Raw genomic sequence first — 16,960 nt, 5'->3', positions numbered from 1 at the left:
TAAATATTTGTTGAGTGAAAACATCTATATTTGACAATTTCTCATTTCTCATAAATTTTTATCAAGTTATAACAGCATAGTAAAAGTCCTTATGGATTGAGTGCTTGATTAGTTCTGGGAGGTTACTGAGCACCCCACCTGCACTTCAGGGGCGATAGGAGTAATGGTAGTAAGTGCTGACCTAGCAGCAGGGAGGAAGAATCAAGGAGTCATTTGGAATCCATAGAGTCACCTTTCTTTCTCTTCTTTCTCCTTCCTTCTCCTTCCTTCCTTCCTTCCTTCCTTCCTTCCTTCCTTCCTTCCTTCCTTCCTTCTTTCTTTCTTTCCTTTCTTTCTTTCCCTCTTTAGAGACAGAATCTCGCTCTGTCACCCAGGCTGGAATGCAGTGGCAAAATTTTGGCTCACCACAGCCTCTGCCTCCCAGCTTCAAGAGATTCTCATGCCTCAGCCTCCCCAGTAGCTGAGACTACAGGCACCCAACACCACGCCCAGCTAATTTTTATATTTTTAGTAGAGACAGGGTTCCCACCATGTTGGCCAGGCTGGTCTCGAACTCCTGACCTCAGGTGATCCACCCGCCTTGGCCTCCCAAAGTGTGGGATTACAGATGTGAGCCACTGCGCCCAGCCAACGTTTCTTAGCTTAATGTTTGCATACTCCAGCTTTATCTCTTGGCAGCCCAAAGTAGATTCCTGGGTTCAACCAGAAGTTCCTTGAAAATTGTCAGACTTCATAGAAGTGTGGAGTTGGGAGTCATGGATCTAGTACTGTACTTCCATTTACTGGCAAACCCCTTGGGACAGAGTATTAAGTTTGATAGACTTGGGTTCAAATCCTGGCTCTGCCACTTACTCTCTGTGGGAGCTTGTCACCTCTCTGAGCCTCAGTTTCGTCCAGATCTAGAAGGAGAATAGTATTTATTTTGAAGGGTTGTTGTCACAACTAACTTATAAGTGTATAAAATGCCTAATCTAGGTTTGGCACTTCATGGGTGTTTAATAGGTGGGAATTACAATTTGGAAACACTGGAGTGGGTGGGATGATGATCTGGGCAATGTATTATTATTTGTTTACTATTACCAGATCCAGATATATGCAGGGGAAAGCCAGCTTAGAATTCAAAAAGCCGCTTTACATAGCTACTTTTGTTAAATGGATGTCAAATAAATATGTAATGATATTTGCAATGTGACTTAATAAAGGCCTTCAGGGGTTTTTCCAGCTTTCACTGTTAGGACTTTTTCTGATAATAGTCCCACTTTCCTACTCTGATATGTCCTCACTCAGGAGCACTGTCTGGCTCTCCCCACAGGGAGCTCGGGACAGTTTCCTGCCTGAAGTGTTGAGGTGAATTCTGTGCTCACTTTTCCTTTCTCTCTCCTTGTCTGACTCTCTCACCCGGAGATCTTATCGTCCTCTGGGAGGTATGTTAAGTGCTCTGCCAGGCTGTCTGTGCCTGGACTGTTTTTTCTCACTGCCAGTACCTCTTGGATTCCAATTCCAAACATGGTATCCATCTGGGGTCACCCTTTCTTCCGGTGCCAAGAGAGAACACATTCCAAATGGAACACAAGTGTGCCTCCCATGCTGGCTCTCCTCATTCTGCTTGGGAAAAACAGAGAGCAGGATGTGGCCGCGTCATCCCACACTGCTGGAATTTTCGGTCCTGTAGTGCTACTTTCCCTTGGGACTATTTAGGTTTTTCTGCTAAGAACCAAATTTGAAGACTGTCCCAAGAAACACGGAACCAAGGAAGTTTGCCAGAGCTCTGCAGGGAGAGCCAGAGCCTTGCTGAGGCCGGGGTGGGGGAGGGGGGGAGAGGTGGGGGTTGGGGAGAGAGAGAGAGAGATTTTTAAATTCTCCATGAAGTGTACTATGTTCCATCACTCCTTCCCAAAGCCACCGGAAGCATTCCTTCTAGGAAAGGTGGAGTTGGTGGTGAGAAGCTGGAGGTGAGAAGAACCCTGAACGGACGGATTCATTCATTTTCTGAATTTCCTATGTGAGGACGTATTAGAGCCCAGTGAGGCTTTGAGAGGCCCCAGAGATGAGCACCAACAGCAGCAGAGTGGGCCAGCTTCTCTTGCAGGCTTCAGCGTGCATTAGCTGGAAGCAGGATGTGGAAGGGGCTGTCTACCATTTAGCCAACTGCCTCTTACTCCTGGGCTTCATGGGAGGCAGTGGGGTGTATGGATGCTTCTATTTTTTTGGCTTCCTGAGTGCAGGTTACCTGTGCTGTGTGCTGTGGGGCTGGTTCAGTGCCTGTGGCCTGGACATTGTTCTTTGGAGCTTCCTGCTAGCTGTGGTCTGCCTGCTCCAGCTGGCACACCTGGTATACCGCCTGCGTGAGGACACCCTCGCTGAGGAGTTTGACCTCCTCTACAAGACGCTGTGCCTGCCCCTGCAGGTGCCCCTACAGACATACAAGGAGATAGTTCACTGCTGTGAGGAGCAGGTCTTAACTCTGGCCACTGAACAGACCTATGCTGTGGAGGGTGAGACACCCATCAACCGCCTGTCCCTGCTGCTCTCTGGCCGGTAAGCTACTCTGTCCATTGCCCAGAATTTCTTTCCCCCGCCCACACTTCTCATTTCCTAGTGTGTCCCTTTCCATTTCATGTCCCATTCCATTGAGGGAAGGATGTGACAAGTCAAACAAACCAAAATAGATTTTTCTAAGAGTGGGGTTGCTTCCTCTTTCTTGGCATTTTCCAAGAAGAAACCAGTTCGTGAGGCATCTTGGTTGACAAGAATGGTTGTGTGTGCCCTTGCTGCTGGAAGGTGTGCGGTGTGTGTGTCTTGAGCCTGGGCCTTAAAGAACCCCTCTGCCACCACCACACACATATTAGTGTGTCATGCCTAAGCTGCAGCGATATCTCTGTAAGCTTTGAAAAACTAACATTTCAATAAGGTTAATCTGTTCCTTATTCAAATTCAACATTTGCTAAGCACCAACTATATTCAGGGAACAATGCCAGAAATGGGAGATCGGGGAAGGGCGGTGGTTCTCATAATCCCTGTTCCCTGCCAAGGCATCAAGGAAATAGCCCCACTTGTATTTGGGGTACCTGTATGCAGCCAGGTAGGGAGAGTGAATACCCCTTGCCCACCTTTCCATTTCCAGTTGTTCTATTGAGGCTCTTGCAAACTAAGAAGTCAAGTACAGTACTGTAAATCTGAGGGCCTAACAATGGGAGAAGAGAAGTGATGCTTACACCGATCTCATTAAGGCTTGTGTGGAAGCACCGCCTCTTTTGGAGAAGGCTGACAGTCGGATATGGGCAGAGATGGTCTTAGTCAGGATCAGTGTATGCCCAGTCAACCTGGATGTGAATGTTGGGCACGGATATCTTCTGAGAAAATATCATGGGGCTCTGTGCTACACACTTGGTAGGTAATTGTGGATTTTTTGATACTGCCCTAGTGGCTCTTGAGCCCCACAACCCCCACTCCACCAGCTTTCTTGAGACCAGGAGAATGTGGTAGAAAAGGTAAGATGGCAATTAGAAGGCTCCAATTCCAAGAAAAAACAAATCGAATCCAGATAATACTTCCAACCACACAATGGGGAAAAAGTTTGACAATGATGCTAATTGTACTACAACTACCACTAATAGTAATAATACACGTTTATGTATTCATTTATAGAACCTGAAATATCATGTATATATGTTTTGATTTTGTTCGAACTCAGAGGCCCTGGGTTGAATGAACTATGAGGGGAGACATTTTGTGGGGGTATATTTCATTTCACTTATTGGTGAACTGAAAGTGTAAACCAATGTGATTATTTCTAAACAGATATAAGTGTAAATACAAATACATATAACTGTTGCCAAAACGTTTGCACCTCTAGTTCCATGCTCATTCATGAGACCCATGATGTTGTAACTCATCTGTTCAAAGGAGGAAATTGAGACCAGCAGAAGTGCTTCCTCCAGTGCAGGGTGCTCATTTGCTGGAAGCATGTAGGGTCACTGTAGAGTTCAGGTAGGACAGATTTACGGTGGACTTGTATAAGATCACTTCCCAGTGAAGGGGAGAGGGAGGCTTGCCCTTGGTAGCTTTTCCTGGTATACTTAGCATCAAAAGGCCGAGTCAGAAATTAGACAATTTTGATTTTTTTTCTTGCCTTTCAAGGTTTGGAGTAAGAGTTTTGTTATCTTTCAATGTCACCCTGTCTCAACTTTGCTGAGCTGGACATAGGGGAAAAGGCTTCTAGTCTATGACTGGGCTCTAGTTTTAAAGGAGAATCGCTGAATCCTAGGGTGGTTGCAGTAAGGGACCAAACATCTCAAAGCAGCAGACAAGAACTTTGTGCCAGGAGATGGGGACTCTTGTGCAGACTTCCCCATCTCACATGCACACTGTTCTCTAGAGTCCCTCACTCAAACTTCAGAAGTCTTTTTGTTTTATTTTAATAAAGGAAACCAATCTCTTTCAAAACTCAGAGAGGCAAAGTGACTTCCTCAAAGTCTGTCTTCCTGTTAAGCAGTGCTTAACTTAGACAGTTTCTCTCATATAAAATTCAAAACACAAACTTCCATATATACAACCCCCAAGCAGGCAACTAACTATCTAAGCTATTCACATAGGAGAAGATCATCCATCATCCAGTAGATCAAGAAGGAAGAAGAGACAGATGATAAAGGGCACAGCATTCCAATTTAAATGGCTTCAGCGAGCCATGAAGACCATTAGACACTGTCTACACTCTATGGTCGTCACTCTTTGGTGGCTTGCCTGGGTGGCCGAAATCGCCTAAAGATCTGACAGGTGCTGCAGCAGCACCATTCTCTTCTGCTGTCTTCCTTTCCTAGGGAAGCTTTTCACTGAGGTTTTGATCCCCTTTTATTGTGACACAAGTGAGTTTGTTCCTTGGTTTCCTTTGTTGATTTATTCATCCTTCCTTTCTTGCTTCCTTCTTTCCTTGTTTTCCCCCTTCCATACATATTTATTCAGAGTGTTCCTATCTTCCAGCTTTAGGTTGTCAGATAATAAGTGCAATCGTTTTTTAATTGGTCATGGTCTTTGGTAATTTGTACACACGCATACCTAGGCATTCATTAAAAGCAAGGCTCAGGAGTGCTGATATCCCATTGGCCAGGACTTATCACATGCCTATGCCTAGCAGTCAGGGAAGTAGAGAAATGTTGATTTTTGCTCTGCAGTCATGTGTCCAGTTAAAATCTAGCACCACTAAGGAAGAGAAGAAAGCAGCTACGGAGAACAGACTGCCACACTGGATTTCCCAGGTCTTTGTTCATCCCCATGTTTATCTGCTTCTCAATACCCTTTGCATCCCTCAAAATTCAGCTCAAATGTCATCTCCTTCAAGAAATCTGCTGCCCAAAGAGAACCAATCTCTCTCCCTCCTTTGTTACTGTTCCACAATAGCACCTATCACATTGACTTGCAGTCAGTTATTTATATGCCTGTGACTTCCACTAAGTTGTTAAATCCTCAAAGACAAAGACCAGATTGTATCCATCTCTGCATTCCCAGATCTCCAGGGACATGGGAGATGCTCCATGAATGTTTGTTTAGCCAATAAACTTCCAGAAATAATGGAGGGATATCTCCACCAAATGAACAAGGTGTACCTTAGAGATCTTTTTCATCTTCCCCCTTTGCCTAATAGAAGCACCCCATTGTCCGATATAACTCACTTTAGAAGAGAGGTTAAAGATGGAACTCTGAGTTTTCTGGGCAGGGGTTGAGAGGGAAGGATAAAGCCCATACTGGATTCTAATCTTTTTCCAGATGTGGCATCACATCTGAAATACATTCCCTGTCCTCAGGCATCGTCATACAGCCACAAGCGTACAAAGGCAGCAAGCAGCAATAGTAAGGCTCCTAACCCCTTAAGTTGTGAAACCAAGCCTGGGGTCACGGGCAAGTCAAGAGCAGTTGTTTAACCTGTTGGTAGTGTGGGATAAGAATATTCATAAAATTAAAGCGAATATATTAATTAGGATTTCTGGCTGCAGACAGAAACCCACTCTAGCCAGCAGAAGGGTGGCGGGGTTGGGAGGGTGCGGTGGAAAGGTCTTTATTTAAAAAGATACAAGGATTTCTCATGAAACTCAAGGGAAGACGTGTACCTGAGCCTCAGGTAGTGCTAGAAACAAGAACGTGTCCTACTAGGACATTTTATGTGATTTCAAGTTTATTTTCTCTCTAGCTGGTTGGGACCCATGCTTTTCAAAGTCTGAGTTATGTGACAAAAAAAAAAATGTTTTTAGTTCCTTCAGGGAGGAGTGTGTTAGTTTTGTTAATGTCTGATAATTGTCCCCATCCGAGGCATGATTTACACTCAATTCCATTTCCAAATTCGCAGGGAAGGAGTTTGATTGGCTCAGCTTGAGTTAGGTGTTCACCCTAGGACCATCAACTGGATAGGGTGCGTAGGATCTCACTGTCTAAAGAAACAAGCTGTTATTGTCACCTGTGGTTAGAGAGGTCAGGGAAGGGGTCATGCTGGGAGAGCCCACTACCATCTATCCAAAGCTCTCGTAATAGGGTGGCAACACGGTGTTATGCTAACGACATAGAATTTTAGTTCTGCCACTCGATCGCTATGTAACCTTAAGCTCGCCACTCAACCCTTCTGACCACCAGTTTCCTTAGCTATAAAATACAGAAAAGAATAATCTACCTTGAGGTGCTGTGAACATTATATAAGAGAACACTGGTAAAGTGTCTAGCACAGTCTGGCATATACTGGACTTGCCACTTCCTTCAAAGTCTACAAAGTGGTTAAATGTAAGCACGGATCTTCACGTAGCTAATGGGAAGGAAGAAAGGAGAGCCTGTGGAGCAGTGGCATCCAACAGAACTCTCTGTGATGACGGAAACGTTCTAGATCCATGTTGTACAACATGGTAGTCACAGGCCATATGCAGCTGTTGAGCACCTGTAATGCAATTAGGTAAGGAACTGAATTTTTAATTGTATTTAATTTTAATTAGTGTAAATGTAAACTTAAATAGGCAGCAGCGTTCTTTTCTCTTTTTTTGAGACAGAATTTTGCTCTTTTGCCCAGGCTGGAGTGCAGTGGTGTGATCTCGGCTCACTGCAACCTCTGCCCCCGAGTTCAAGTGATTCTCCTGCCTCGGCCTCCTGAGTAGCTGGGATTGCAGACATCCACCACCATGCCTGGCTAATTTTTGTACTTTTAGTAGAGATGGGGTTTGACCATCTTGGCCAGGCTGGTCTCGAACTCCTGACCTCAGGTGATCCACCTGCCTCGGCCTCCCAAAGTGCTGGGATTACAGGTGTGAGCCACTACACCGGGCCAGCAGCAGAGTTCTTGAGCAGTAATTTCCATCCTGGCTACACATTAGAATCACTGGGGAGATGTAAATACTAATAATATCCAGATCCGACCTAGAGAGATTATTGTTTCATTGCTCTGAGATAAGGCCCAAGCCTAGGTGCTTTTTTAAAAGCTTCCCCGGGGCTTCTACTCTGCAGCCTGAGATTGAGAACCACCAGTAAGGAGGAGGAGGAGGAAAATGAGGGTTCAGGAAGTCTCAATGGTTCCATTTCTGAACTATTTGCATGCAGTAACTAGGCTGGCTAGTCTAGCTTTGGGTTTTGCCATGCTTTAGGCAAAGTATTTCTACAGGAAGATTCATGTTAATCAGCTACACCTAACTTCAGAATAGGTGACTTGGGGAGCCATTTTCTTTTTCCCACATGATCTCTTCTCTTCCCTTGCCAGGGTTCGTGTGAGCCAGGATGGGCAGTTTCTGCACTACATCTTTCCATACCAGTTCATGGACTCTCCTGAGTGGGAATCACTACAGCCTTCTGAGGAGGGGGTGTTCCAGGTAACAGGGAGCCCTGCGGCAGCACTGCCTCACCCCGTCCCACTGTAGCCCAGCAATATCCGTGCCTCCATGTTTCCCCTCTCACATCTGTCCTTTGCACCACTGCCAGTGTAAAGCTACAGGCCGGGGCACTCTTCCTCTGTGACAAGAGTTCCTGGGCTCCTAGCCATAGGTGAGGTAGCGTAGGAAGATACTGACCCCTGGGTAGACCATGTTACTTGAATGCTTAAACTCTTCTGGAACACCCTAGTGCCACAAGATAAAAACCCACACTCCTTACAGGGTAACTTAAACCTTTTAGTGCTCTCTAGCCACATTCCCAGCTCTCCCTCCTTCATATTTTTTGCTCATACTAGCCATGCTGAACCACTAGTACTTACCTAAACACACCACATTGTTTTGCAGCTCTATGCCTTGGCCCCTACTTTCCCCTCTGAAATGCATTTCCCTTTCTAGATGAGACCGTGGCACCTCACTTCCTCTGTGAAAACTGCCCAAATTGACCTCACCAACATCCACCCCACAGCCTAGCGCTCCTGTGTGCCTGTTCTAGTCCTTTTACTTATGCTAACTGGTGCACATCTTGCTCTCTGTTCTAATAACCTGGTCTCCTTTCTGTCTTCTGCACCGTGAACTCCTTGAAGTAAAAATCTAGGCTTTTCCCTCTCTGTTCCCAGACTCTAAAGGAAAGTACCTGGAGCACAGCAGCTGTTCAGTAAAGAATTGCTGGCTGGGCGTAGTGGCTCACGCCTGTAATCCCAGCACTTTGGGAGGCCGAGGCGGGAGGATCACGAGGTCAGGAGATTGAGACCATCCTGGCTAACACGATGAAACCCCGTCTCTACTAAAAATACAAAAATTAGCCGGGCGTGGTGGCGGGCGCCTGTAGTCCCAGCTACTCGGGAGGCTGAGGCAGGAGAATGGCGTGAACCCGGGAGGCGGAGCTTGCAGTGAGCTGAGATTGCACCACTGCACTCCAGCCTGGGTGACAGAGCAAGACTCTGTCTCAAAAAAAAAAAAAAAAATTGCTGAACTGGTTTCTCACTGGGCAGCTGATGTCCCAGAGGACTCCATGGGGCATTCACATACATGCTCCAATGCAGGTGCCTGGCTGCCTGGCCCCTACTTTTCTTATCTCTGCCAATCCCTCAGGCTTTGGTCACTTTCTCTGTAGCTCTCACTTACTGAATGGCTAGCGTCTGGCAGGCACTACATATCATATTGCCTCATTGATTCTCACAACAACTCTATGTGTTGAATATGATTATTACCCCATTTAACAACTGAGGAAACTAATGCCCAAAAACATCAAGCAATTTGCCCAGGGTCTTCAGCTAGAAAGTGACAAAGCCAAGTTGCCTGGATCTACCATTTCTGTTCTTTATTAAAATGGGAGGGTCACCAGAAGAGTGGAGTTTACACACACACACACACACACACACACGCACATGCATGCACACACACACGCACACACTCACTCACCCCTTTAAGGACTCCCCTGCCTGGATAGTTTGCTGGAACGGGAAACACTGGGTTCCATGTGTCTCCTACTACTTTTATCAGGGAGTCCCTCAAACCAACATATGAGCCAACCCCGGAACAGACACACACAGGCATCACTACCTGGCAGGGCCTGCTTCCGCCCCCACCCTGACACTTGGCTCTGTGATCATAATGGAGCCTGAGAGGCAGTCCTGATCCCACTGCCAGGGCCACCAGCCACAGATCCACTTCCATCGTGTTCCTTCCCTGACCTCCCTCCACACACCCTCTCTAACTAGCCCAGAAACCTTCTTCAGGAACTCTCTCTAGGAGGGCTGAGTCAGGACCTGAGCCAGCTGGACTGGGGCTCTTTCTGACACTGACATGAAGGAACAGGTGGTAGGTAAGCCAGGTGTCCTCCCCTAAGTTACGCTCAAGAGGAAGGGCTGTAACCCCACATGGCCTCTCAGCCTGGAATGTAGGTGCGGTCATATTCCTCCCATTTATATTTTTAGTGTGCACCTCCTTTGGGAGCAATGAGAGCCACACATTTGCTATTGGCTGTGTAAAGTCCTATTTCCTCTTTGCAAATGTCAAGTGTTATCTTAAGTTAGAGTTCATCCTGTCCTTGCCTTTTGCAATTACATAGTCTTTGTTGACTGAGAGCAATCCACAGTGACAGCCTAAATTATAATTCACATTGTACTTAACACAAATCAATCAGCATTCCACCACACCTCTCAACAATTCAATTAAGTCAGAATGCATTGTGTGTTCAGCATTGTGACACTTATTAGTCACCAAGAACACAGCACAGGAGGGATCACACAGAAATCATCACTGTTTTTCTAATTTGCATCCTATCTTACTGAACCTAAGTCCTATGTAGATAGATTATGTCATTTACTTCATTCAACCAGCCTGGCCAGCATGGTAAAACCCCATCTCTACTAAAAATACAGAAACCAGCCAGGCACAGTGGCAGGTGCCTATAATCCCAGCTACTTGGGAGGCTGAGGCAGGAGAATTGCTTGAACCCAGGAACTGGAGGTTGCAGTGAGCCGAGATCACGCCACTGTACTCCAGCCTGGGTGACAGAGCAAGACTTCGTCTCCGGTTGGGGGAGGAGGGGAGGAAAGTGACATTAGGTTGTTTTGCAATATACAAGATTGGCTGTCTTCCCTTGATTCATTTATTCACTTCAGTTATATTTATTGAAAACTTAGTATGTACCAGGCACTGTTAAAAGGGCTTGAAATATATCAGTGAATAGAACAGATGAAGGTCCCTCCCCTCATGAAATTTACATTCTCATAATGGAGTCAAAAAGCCATAGGCAAAATGAATCAGTAAATTATATAATATGTTAGAGGACAATAACTGCTAGTTAAAAAAAAAGAAAGCCTAGAGTAGTGTAAGGGAGATACGGTTGCAATTTTAAATAGGGTGGTCATGGAAATCCTTGTTAAGCAGGTAACATTTGAGCAAAAACCTGAGAGAGGTGACAGGTGAGGTCTGTGAATATCTGGGAAAAGCATATCAGACAGAGGAAAGAGCCAGTGCAGAGGTCCTGAGGTGGGGCCAGTGGTGTTTGACTCACAGAAAGGAGGACAGTGGACCTGGAATGGAGAGAGGAAGGGGAGGGAATAGCAGGAGAGAAAGTTGGAGAGGTGACGAGGTAGCAAGATTATGTAGGGCCATAACATATATTGTCTAGATACAGCCAAAAGGATTTTCTAAAGGGTTGGATATAGTATGTGAGAGAAAGAGAAGATCAAGGAAGACTCTTAAGGCTTTTGGCCTGAGGAACTGGACGGGTGGTGCTGCTGTCATCTGAGATAAAGAAAGCTGCAGGTATGGCTGCTTTCGGAGGACTAGAAAGTTCAGTGTTTTATGTTAGGTTTGCATCATCTGTGGACATTTGGATGGAGATGCTGCATAGGCAACTGGATATTTAAGTCTGGAATTCAGGAATGAGATCTGGGCCTGAGATATAAATTTGGGAGTTGGTTGTATACAGATGATATTTAAGCCATTGGATAGGATGAGCTCACCAAGTGAGTGAGTGTGGATGGAAGAGGGAATGGTTCAAGAGCGGAGTCCTGGGATATTTTAGTGCTAAGGAGTTGGAGAGAAAAGGAGAAAGCAGCAAAGGAACTTGAAAACGAACAATCATGAGATTGGACCAGGAGTGTATGGCATCCTGGGAACCAAGAAAAGAAGGTGTATCAAAGAGGAGGGGGAAATTGATGGATGCCATGAAAAAACATCAGACTCAGCAGCTTAGAGGTCACTGGTGACCTTAACAGGAGCAGTCTTTGTGGACTGCTAGGGACAAAGTCTATCAGTTTAAGAGAGTGAGAAGAGAGGAATTGGAGACAGTAAGTATAAACAGATTTTTTTTTTCTTTATGAGTTTTGCTAAAAAGAGAAGCAAATTAGTGGAGTGATAGGGAAGTGAGGTCAAGAAAAAGAATTTTTATTTGTAAAATTTTGTTTTATTTTAAGATGGAAGAAGTAACAGCATATTTCTAAGAAGGTTCACAGTCTTTGTATTTGGCTTTAAGGACATTATTTACATTCGGCTTAGCTCTTGCTCAAACACACCTGCTTCATATTTGGTACTCTCATTTCTTGTTTGGGAATTGTTCATAAGTACATCTAAGGTACAGGCTATGGCAGATTGTCAACTACTTGCTGAACTATTAGTCATGGACAGATTGTATTATCTTCAGAATTATTTCTCATGAGGTAAGAGAGAATAAGTAATTTATCTGACATCATACAACTGATAGAGGTAAAGTTGAAACATGAAACCACTTCTGGCCTCAATAATGTAGTTTAGGTCCTGATTGCAGTGCTAACAATTAGTAGGGAAAAGTTGAGAGGAGGAAATGAATAAAGGACGTGGGGGAGGGGTATAGCAGAAAAGAAGGAAGAGGAGGTTAGTGGGAAATCTGGTAGGCAATGCAGGAATGAAAAGGATTATATATAATCTCCAATAAAGAACGTTTAGAAAGCTACCCTACCTTCAATTTGACAATTCATATAAAGTACTTAACACAATGCCTGGCACCTCTTGACAAATGTTAGCTGCTAACCTCATTATCGTCATCATTTCCACTGTCTCCATCCACAAAAATATATTATGAACTCTGCCAGCCCAAAGTATTAGGGTCAATTAGATTATTGAAAATTGTGTGATTCTGCACCCTTTTCCTGCACTGTCATAAGCATGTTTCCATTTTAACCACAGCTTTACCACTCATCATTATTGTGACAAGGATTTATCACGCATCTGCTGCATGCCAGGCACATGTTATTGTTTATTTCCCATGCAAGCATAATTTAACCTTGCATCATGGGCACATAGTGAGTGCTCAGAAATTTCTAGATGAATAAACAAATGGAGAATGGGGTGCCCTTTGATTTTCTGCCCTTTAGAGTTTGTCTTCCTCTACGCCCTTTTTCTGATTTCAGTCATCAGATCCTTTTAGTTACTTGAAGTGGCCAAGTTAAGAGCAATTTTATGGACCCAAATCCCAGGCCCATGCTTCATCCACATGATGTAGCTTGGCATACCTCATCAGAAGCTTTTTCTCAAACTGAACTTTCCAGCTCTTTTTGTGGCCCTACCCCAATATCTTATCCTTCCTCAGTCTTGAAATGAATAGTTGTCAGCATTTCAACCACTCTTCAGAGCACCAGAAGGCCCTTTCTTTCTCTATCTCAAAATTATAAGACTCAGAACCTTCTGCAGTCACTAGTATCATTAGCCATGGAACCACAGAATTGGAGCTGAGGAAAATGGGTGTGGAACCTGAGGCTCCAGGAAGTGATGGGTGAGTGACTAAATGGCTGATCCCAGGGCTCCTGATACTAGACACCCCCATATCAGTGCACACAAGTGAAAGTCATCTACTAGACCTCCTCCAGGCAAGGTCATAGAGGGGTACTCCCACACAGCTTCTTCAGTAAAAGTACAGCTGTTTTCCAAGTGACTGTGTGATCTCTGTGCTCAGCATGGACAAATTTTCTAGTTTAAACCTTTACTGTCTGCTTCTGACCCCTCTCAGGTCACTCTGACTGCTGAGACCTCATGTAGCTACATTTCCTGGCCCCGGAAAAGTCTCCATCTTCTTCTGACCAAAGAGCGATACATCTCCTGCCTCTTCTCGGCTCTGCTGGGTTATGACATCTCAGAGAAGCTCTACATTCTCAATGACAAGCTCTTTGCTAAGTTTGGGCTGCGCTTTGACATCCGCCTTCCCAGCCTCTACCATGTCCTGGGTCCCACTGCTGCAGACCCAGGACCAGAGTCTGAGAAGGGTGATGAGGAAGTCTGTGAGCCAGCTGCGTCCCCTCCTCAGGCCACGCCAACTTCTCTCCAGCAAACACCTCCTTGTTCTCCCCCTCCAGCTGCCACCAACTTGCCTGCACCTCCTTCCTGGGCCAGGTTGTCCAGGCCAGACAGCGGCATCCTGGGTGAGGACTCCACCAGTCTGGTGCTGGAGGATTTTGAGGAGGTGTCAGGATCAGAATCATTTATGGATTATAGGAGTGATGGGGAGTACATGAGGTGATGGGAGAACTAACATGGGCACAGCCACCGGCTCAGGATCCTATGTAAGTACTCAGAAGGCAGCTGCCGCACATTCCTGTCAACAGCTGGCCTTAACTCAGCTTGTTAGGGCAAAAAAAAAAATCATTTGTGGAACATCTCCTCTTAGAGGACTCACAGAAAGTGGCATTAACCCAACTTTGCAGATAGCAACTCACTCCGGGTGCATGCAAGGCATGAAGGGATTTTAAAAACTCATTCATTATTAACTGTGATTGCATTTTGGAAAGTGGGCTGGTTAATATGTTGAGCCAGGAAGGTAGATTGCTAAGCATTTTTGCAAGTTTGTTCTAATAGCTGAGGCCACAGCTGGAGTTAAAGGGGCTTTTATTTGTGGCATGCATTTTAAAAGAAAAAGAATGTGGCAGGGTTCTAATTCCGATTGCTTGTCTTTCCTAGTATAGAGCCTGTCCTGGAAAGCAGTTGTTATTTAGCCTAGACTGGGCAGGCATCTCTATTAAAATTGCATATTTTAAAGAGGATTGTGATTATGGGCTATTAGCTCGGGGAGGAAAATGTCCTCATCTTGCTTTCCTCTCACCCAGTGAAGAATGTGTTTGTTGATCACACAGACAGAGGACTAGATACTGCTATGAATAAACATTACTATGATCAGATAGGTATATGGCAGCCTGGCTTTCCCCAGTCACCCACACCTGTGGGAGGTAGGGTGTATAAATCCTGGAGGGCCTAATGGTGCGTGCAGGATTTCCCTCGCAGAATTTCCCTCACCAGAGAGTCTACAAGAAAGTCTGTGCCCAGTGGTTCTGGGAAATTGCTCTCATGTTCCCCCGGCCACCTCACAATGCTGTGACGTTTTTTTCTGTAACTCCACCCAACCATGATGTAGGCCTGAATTTCCTGAGGAAAATCCCATTGTTCCAATTTGGAAGGCGCTTCCCACTGTTCTTTAGAAAGCACCAATAAATTACCTGAGAAACTAGCCCAGTGAGGAAGGCCTCCAGAGTACATGAAATGAACGAGTGAATGTTTGTCTATTCTGAAAAACAGGTTATATAAACGATGAAAGAGGCCCCGGAGGTGACTGATGAAAGGTTAGAGATTTGGTTTTGTAGATATGGAATTTACAATCTCCTGTGTTACCAGCGTCCTTAGAACCATAGTTCAGCTGATTCTGAGGTAATTCCAAGGATCAGTCTAACACCCCAGATCACTTTGTTGAGTTCCTCCAAGTGTGCATTGGCCACTCTGATCACTCCTTTCCCTCTGTGCAGCTGTTCGCCTTCCTACTCATTCATCCCGCATCCACGCATGCTCCTTATGACCTGTGGATCCCTCTTGGTCCAACTTGCCCATCCACCTATACAGTTTCTCTTCGACTCACAGCAGCTCTGTTTTCTCATGTTGTTCTTCCTGGTTTTCTTCTCTTTTCTTGGTTCTATTTTTCTCTTCTTTCTTCTCCAATTTCTTCTTAGTCCTTGATTGCCTCCATTTGCTGGGTTTTTTTTCTTTTTTGTTTGTTTTTCTTTTCTTTCTTGAGACAGGGTCTCACTCTGTCACTCAGGATGAAGTGCAGTGACACGATGTGGGCTCACTGCAGCCTCTACCTCCAAAAGCTCAAGTGATCCTCCCACCTCAGCCTCCCAAGTAACAGGGATTACAGGCACATGTCACTGTGCCTGGATAATGTTTAATTTTTAAATGTTTTTTGTAGAGACAAGGTCTCCCCATGCTGCCCAGGTTGTTCTGGAACTCCTGGGCTCAAATGATCCTCCTGCCTTGGTCTCCCAAAGTGCTAGGATTACAGGCATGAGCCAGCGTACCTGGCCAGTTTGCTGCTCTTAAGTGTCCGTTTTCTTCCGTCTTCTCAGTTTATTTCTCCCTCTTCAGTTGTCTCTTGTTTTCTTCCATTTTATTGTTCATACATTTATCTCTCCTATTACCTCCTTTTTTCTTTCCCACTTTTTTTGCCTTGCTCTATCTATTCTTCCTCCTAAACACCCTGTACCCCCATCTTATTAGTTTTTAATCCTAACTCTTCCAAAGATCAGTACTTTTCCCTCTGCCTATAAAGAAAACCATGCGGCCGGGCGCGGTGGCTCAGGCCTGTAATCCCAGCACTTTGGGAGGCCGAGGAGGGCGGATCACGAGGTCAGGAGATCCAGACCATCCTGGCTAACACGGTGAAACCCCATCTATACTAAAAATACAAAAAAATTAGTCGGGCCTGGTGGCGGGAGCCTGTAGTCCCAGCTACTCGGGAGGCTGAGGCAGGAGAATGGCGTGAACCCGGGAGGCGGAGCTTGCAGTGAGCTGAGATCGCGCCACTGTACTCCAGCCTGGGCGACAGAGCGAGACTCCGTCTCAAAAAAAAAAAGAAAGAAAGAAAGAAAAAGAAAACAAAAAGAAAACCATTCAAGTGAAGGTGTAAAATCCCCAACTTTAGGAATATTTTCCAAACATCAGGAGGCAGACAGCACGGTAAATGAGAAAGAGACCAAGACTGGGAATCCAAAGTCCTAGCTTCTATGTCTGGCTTTGCTACTAATCAAATAGTACTTTTTTGCCACCCATACAACCTCTCTCAACCTTACTTTCTTTGTTTGAGCGTGTTGGACCAGCTGTCCCCAGGAACCCTCTTGGATTTATCTGAGAAGGCAAGGATAAGTTTTTCAAAGGAAGAAAAGAGGAGCAGTCAGACCGCAGTTTAGTAGACACGAGCCCCAGGACATCTGAGTGTCTTTCAGCAAGAACTCTCTGCCGTATTTCACTACAGTTTCTCTGGCACCTTGGGACTCTCCCTCACCCTTGTGGTGGTGGGTCTTGCTTCACTAGAAGTTCCCTCCATTCTGTGGCTGTGAAGAATCTATCACCTACCATGTGATTATAGTGCAGATTTTTTTTTCCTTTTCCTTTTTTCTCTCTCTTTCTTTCTTTCTTTCTTTTCTTTCCTTCCTTCCTTTCTCTCCTTCTCTTTCTTTCTTCTTTCTTTCTTTCTTTCCTTCTTTCTTTCTCTCTCTCTTTCCTTCCTTCCTTTCTTTCCTTCTCTCTCTCTTTCTTTC

General features: G+C 45.2%; 1 protein-coding gene across 2 annotated transcripts in view; it reads left to right on the top strand.

Moving 5' to 3' along the window:
* The first annotated feature begins 1,860 nt into the window (after window positions 1-1,860).
* The window catches only part of POPDC2 (popeye domain containing 2), an 18,870-nt gene continuing 3,770 nt past the window's right edge, over window positions 1,861-16,960 (top strand). For both annotated transcript variants that reach the window (XM_011940635.1, XM_011940636.1), the window contains exons 1-3: window positions 1,861-2,538; window positions 7,727-7,835; window positions 13,393-13,801. In XM_011940635.1, the coding sequence (XP_011796025.1) occupies window positions 2,048-2,538; window positions 7,727-7,835; window positions 13,393-13,801 (1,009 nt within the window). In that variant the 5' untranslated portion in view covers window positions 1,861-2,047. The remainder of the gene's footprint in view (window positions 2,539-7,726; window positions 7,836-13,392; window positions 13,802-16,960) is intronic.

This window comes from Colobus angolensis, unplaced genomic scaffold (genome assembly GCF_000951035.1).
Source record: "Colobus angolensis palliatus isolate OR3802 unplaced genomic scaffold, Cang.pa_1.0 Scaffold190, whole genome shotgun sequence".
Lineage (NCBI taxonomy): Eukaryota > Metazoa > Chordata > Mammalia > Primates > Cercopithecidae > Colobus > Colobus angolensis.
The sequence above is the reverse complement of the archived record's forward strand: the minus strand, read 5'-3'. Positions and strand labels throughout refer to the sequence as shown.